The 6,000-nt window shown below is 36.0% G+C and overlaps 1 protein-coding gene across 1 annotated transcript in view; it reads right to left on the bottom strand.

Annotated features, from left to right (window-relative positions):
• The window catches only part of XPOT (exportin, tRNA), a 36,095-nt gene that overhangs the window by 10,230 nt on the left and 19,865 nt on the right, over window positions 1-6,000 (bottom strand). The window contains exons 16-21 of the mRNA XM_006769617.2: window positions 5,739-5,977; window positions 4,404-4,689; window positions 2,556-2,745; window positions 1,879-1,995; window positions 1,591-1,706; window positions 903-950 (exon numbers count right to left, since the gene is read on the bottom strand). Of these exons, the coding sequence (XP_006769680.1) occupies window positions 903-950; window positions 1,591-1,706; window positions 1,879-1,995; window positions 2,556-2,745; window positions 4,404-4,689; window positions 5,739-5,977 (996 nt within the window). The remainder of the gene's footprint in view (window positions 1-902; window positions 951-1,590; window positions 1,707-1,878; window positions 1,996-2,555; window positions 2,746-4,403; window positions 4,690-5,738; window positions 5,978-6,000) is intronic.

The following is a 6,000-nucleotide window of genomic DNA, read 5'->3' as shown; positions in this document are numbered from 1 at the left end:
CTGCCTTCATTCTTTAGTTAAACATGTTAACACAGCTGTTACTTCTGCCTTCATACTTTAGTTAAACATGTTAACACTATTTTCTACCAAATCTACCATGCGATGTCTTATTTGTCTCCACACACTGCTTAACTTTGCCCAGAATGCCAGCTCCTCCTGTGAGTCCAATGAATCTATATTTAAGGTCAGAAAAAAAATTTAAAAATTGCCTTCCTAATGGCTTTCTTAGATTGCTCTGAGGCCAAGTTGCTCCTTCTTCTTTAGTTCCACAATATTACATTTAATACATATTAATACATTATATCTATTTAAAGAACTTACTTAACCCATCCCATCCCATTAAGCTATTATGCACGGGTCTCCCCTCATTCTAAGATCTACAAATAAAGGAGAATTTTTTTTTAAATAAATGTTTTTTAAATTTTATTATTTTATTTATCTTATCTTATTTTATTGAGAAAGGGAAAGGGAGAAACATCGATTTGAGAGCATAACATCAATTGGCTGACTCCTGAACAGCCCACATGGGGGGAATCAAGCCCGCAACCCCAGCATGTGCTCTGACCAGAACTGAACCGCGATTTCCTGGTTCATGGATCAACACTCAACCACTGAACCACACTGGTCGGGAGAAAGCTGTTTCTTTTATAAAAGTTAATTAACTTCAGTTTTGCCTGAACTGAGGGGGTGTGCAGGAGGCAGCCAATCAATGATTCTCTCATTATTAATGTTTGTATCTCTCTCTCTCTCCCTTCTTTCCCTCTCCCGTCCCCTCTCTGAAAATCAATACAAACATTAGGAAAAAAAAGGATACAGCTTTCAAAAACAAGTCAAACAGATTTAAAACCATAACAAATATACAAGTGAGATGAAAATGAACGAGCATGGGGTTCAAAGCTTACCCGCTTGAGATGAATTGTTTTCAGTGTCACTGCACACTCAGATAAAGCCTGTGTAAACAAGTTTAAGAATTTAATATAGTCAATTCTTGGTTACTGATCCTCTTCTCTTTTTACTTTCCTGACCACTATTCATTACTCTTCAAAGAAAGGATGAAGGCAGGAAAGGATGGAATAAGTAGGTTGAATAGAAAATATAAAAACACAAAAATGCTGTCTCAATGTAGTGAATTATAGTTATGAAATCTAGCTTTTACTTGGCTATGGGGAAGGGAGTAAAAGGCAACTGCTGGAGATTTGGGGAAACCATCATACAAGGAAGAGAAAGTTACTCTTAATAGTGAGAAAAAAACATTAAGCACCAGTTTAGAGTGAAAGCAGTAGTAGGAAACTAATAAAACTTTAGACTCTTGGTAGTATGTGGTCTTTCACGGTCCTAGAAAGAGTCTTGGTCATTAAAGTTGTAGGAGCTGGATTTTATATAGTCAATTTTAGCATTGCGATTTAGTCAGGATCCACAAAAGGTCCAGAGGTATCGTCAATCTCTTAAAAATGAATCCTAATTTGAAATTACTAAATTAGAAGGGAAAAAAAGCAATGAAACCTAATAAAATCAACCTGGCATTAAAGAAATTTTTAGTTAAAACACATAAGATCCACACAAGGTAAACAAAGATTCCTGGGTGCTTACCAATACTGTTTGTGCATCTGCCAGGTCAAAGGTTTGTTTTAAAGGTGCTAGGAAACACGCAGGGACAATGTGCTTATAAACAAAATCAGCAAATCCCACTGGTCCATCTTTACCGCCTGTCAAGAGAATTCAAATTTTCATCTTGTATATAAAAAAAGTCAATTATACTTTATCATTGGGGGAAATCAACTCCCCGCTCCTGTCTATTGTGAGGGCTAGGGATCTATTTCATCTCTGAGAGTCTTAGGAAACAGACTAGGGAATAAAGCTTAAAAAAAATCATCTTACCCCAGAGTTCTACCAACTTGGAGAGGATGATAAAGCATGTTTTCTGTGCAATTGGATCTGGATATTCGACTGCTCCTTGAATCACAGTAACTAGAACTCGTTCTACATTCTCTGCACCTGAGAAGGGGAAAAAAAACCTTGACTTTAAGAACTGGAAAGGCAACCTGAAGCTCTCATTCCATATATAGTAACCAGACAAAAGCATTTACAGAGTTGATAAGATCCCTCAATTTTTATTAACTGTACTCCTTAATTTTAAGCATAAAGTATTGAAAAATCACTATTCCCTTGTCATCTTACCCACTGGATTTCCTATATTGCAAAATTGTCTACATTGATCTATCCAGTCCCATTTATCTTTAATTTGAAAATGGCAAATTAATCAGTAAGACTCAATTGTCAAGTCAATTCTGGCAGTAACCACCATGCTGTTCTTAATACTAAAGAACCAATGAAAGAATACTTCTTTAGGAAAAAGGGAACTGAATACCAATTCGTTTTAAGGCCCTCAACTTGAAAGTAATTCCCTCCTTGAAATAATGAGCAGTCATCCTAGGGGTCCATGTACAACAACACTCCGAAAGTTTAGTGTCTACGTTAACTAACTCTTGCTCACATAGACGCATAACTGTGACAAAGACATCAGCAGACAATTTAGGCATCACACACACCCCCACCTTGATTTGCTATGACTTCGCTCATTCCACTGCCTGTGACTGTTTGCAGGAAAGCAAAGTAACTCCTCCGCAACATCTGCTTCTCTAGAGCAGCGGACTGGTCATTTTCTTCTGCTGGTCGAAGCAACACTTCAAAAATTGCATGAAGTAGAGGCATGAACATTTGTTGTAAAAATGGAGATACCTGTATCTGAACATAAGAAATATTACTACTACTTCAGAAATGAGTAAGAAAGTTATTATGAAGCTTAATAACCCTGTATTGCATATTTGAAAAGTTTTCTAAGAGAAAATCTTAAAAGTTCTCATCACAAGAAAAAGTATTCTGAAACAGTGTTATTGACGGCTGTTAACTAGGCTTTTGCTATATACAAATACTGGCTCTTGATGTTGTATACTACCTAAAACTAATATAATGTTGTATGCCAATTATACCTCAATTAAAAAAAAAATGTAATGTAACTTAGAAAAAACGTGTTTTAAAGTCTTTCTTAAGAATTTCTATTTAGATTATTTACACAATTCACTTAGCAAATATCAAAGTTAAAACAAAATCTACATAACATATACATTATTAAATTCAACCAATTTCCTACAGTTCAAGATCCACGTTAAAACAGCAGGGAGCCGGGTCCAGTTCTCCCTCAGGAAGGACGTCGGTGGAGGAGACTATAACTACCACGTCTTCCAGTGCTTTGTCAAAACCTCAGATGCATGGCCAACATTTCATATTGTTGGAGCCATCATTGTATTCCTGGGGGTTGCAGCTTCCTGTAAGTTTGGTGTGGCTGAACCAAGAAAGGCATATGCAGATTTCTACCGAAGTTATGATTCCATGCAAGATTTTGAGGAGATGAGGAAGGCTGGTATCTTTCAGAGTGCAAAGTGATCATGCTTTGAATTCCATAGGAGTTTGTCACTTACCTGTATACTTGATCTATGAAACATGAATATCTGAGCTAAGAAATAGTTTCTCTTGATAAACAATTAAGAAATAATAATAAGAAAAATGGTAGGGACCCAGAAATATTTCACAATCAAATACTGCCATGGATTATTTTCAATTTAAATTTCACGATATTAATTCTATTGCTAAATTTTAAATGGAGTTACATGCTTGGGTGCTCAGCCTTTATATGCCATTGGGTTATCCTTAACTTCTCTGTGTCTGTTTCTTCATCTATAAAATACAATACTTACCTCCTAGAATCAAATGAATTAATGTGCAGGAAAACGCTTAGAACACATTTTGAACACAGAAAGCACTGTGTGTTAGCCATTCTTATTAGTCAGCTTATACTTGACTTAAATCTCCTTGTACATAAAACCAACTTTAGTACACTACATTACTTTTAAACTCCTGTGTGGACACCCAAATTACAATGCTTTTTATTTACCTCTTTAGACAGGTAGTACTCAGTGCTGTTTTTATTTGATTTTCTAAAACAGAAGAGTAATTGTTTTCTTCTGCTACATAAAACAGATAATGTATGTATGTTTTTATTAAAACATCTATTAAGCATGTCTTATGTGTCAGGGAATGTGCCAGATATTAGGGATGATAAAAATACACAATCCATGCCCACAAGTAACTCATATTTACAAAAACAAACCAAGTGGGCAAATGTCAAAATGCAGGGTATCCCCCCCCAAATGTATACACACTTTAACAGCTGATAGCTCAATTTTGAAAATAAAATGTATTTTAATAAGCACTGCCTTTATAATTATTCAAAGTGTGTATATACACTTTTGGGGGACAATGTATATATCTAAAGATAAATACACCTAATCTTTTAAGCCAGGGGAAGATCTTTAAGCCAGGAGGTGCTCTGAGGTTTGTGGTACCTTAAATTTGGCTGTAATCTGGTTGATAAGAGGAATGAACTCCTGAAGGTCTTTTGCTTCACAATCTTTCAGCATGTGTTCTGAGGCAGATGGGATGAACGGAAGAACTTCTTCCTCTAGGCAAATTATCATGCGATGAAGGAAAGTGCGAACTCCACTTCTGAGAATATCCTTTTGTAAGGGACAACTCAGAGCTGGCAAGAATGTCTGTAAACAGTCCAGATAAACTTCGGAACAGCCACATTGTTTCACAGTCTGCTTGTTGCTGAAAGCTTTGCTGGTCCGACTAGATAAGTAAAATAAGGCAACTATTTTTAACTTTATTCTTTAAAATTTTTATGGAGAAATAAAAACAATGCACGATAAATTATAAAACTAACAAAACTGGTAGACAATTCTAAATGAATGCGATGTAGTTATTATAATCCTCTAATCTGAATCCACCTAAATGTTTTATTAAAATCCTACTGATGAAGTATGCAGAAAAGAGGGGGAAAATCCACTTACTATGACCAGACTGTCCTACTACATAATCTGCAAATTACCCATTTAAATTTAGAAAACAATCTTTAGAATCAAGTTATTTCTACAACTCTCTAATATTAGCTTTTGCACTGAAATATTCCATAGAGCAATTGCTTTATATAACTTATAATCAGCAACCACTATAACTTATATGCTGTTATTGTTTGCCAATAAAAGTTATGGGTAGAGAGAAAGAAATAGCAGCTTGGGTGGTCTTCAGGACACAATGCAACAGGTAAAAAGAAGTCTAAGGACCTACTCTTTAAGATACCAAAACCGAACACCAAGATTTCCCAATTAGTAACTGATATATAAACACTTTAGCTAATCCCCTTAAATACACAATCAATTTACACCAAAGAAGTCAAAGTTAAGGACTCAGTTGTCAAGACAGAAAGGCAGAATGTTACGTAATCTATTCCCTTCTTCAGCTAAGTCTTCTAATTCACTAGATTTAGAAAAGAAAGCTTAGATAATTCTCTAGACCAGCCGTGGGCAAACTACGGCCTGCGGGCCGGATCCGGCCAGTTTGAAATGAATAAAACTATTGAAAAAAAAGACCGTACCCTTTTATGTAATGATGTTTACTTTGAATTTATATTAGTTCACACAAACACTCCATCCATGCTTTTGTTCCGGCCCTCCGGTCCAGTTTAAGAACCCATTGTGGCCCTCGAGTCAAAAAGTTTGCCCACCCCTGGTCTAGACAATCCAGTTTTGGAATCTCAGATATGTGCCCAATTCTAAAAGATGCAGACAAATAAATGGTCTTGTCTGTGTACAGTCACTCACTTAATAATCTTAACTCACCTGGCAAATCCAACAGCATGGTTGAGACAGTCTGCTAGAGAAGCCTGCCTTTCTTCATCTTGCGCCAGCATCAATTTTTCTAACAGAATTTTAAACTTTTCCATTAGTGGAGTCAACAGATTCCTCATTAACGCTTGCTTCCGTTCTGCTGGGTACTCACTATTAACAATCAGCACTCCAGCTGTCTCATAAATAAATAGTTGATCATCGCTGCTCAACAAAGACTGGTAACCATTCTCCTAAAATAAAATTTAGTCTCACT

This window comes from Myotis davidii, unplaced genomic scaffold (genome assembly GCF_000327345.1).
Source record: "Myotis davidii unplaced genomic scaffold, ASM32734v1 scaffold523, whole genome shotgun sequence".
Lineage (NCBI taxonomy): Eukaryota > Metazoa > Chordata > Mammalia > Chiroptera > Vespertilionidae > Myotis > Myotis davidii.
This window is presented reverse-complemented; position numbering and strand designations above follow the sequence as displayed.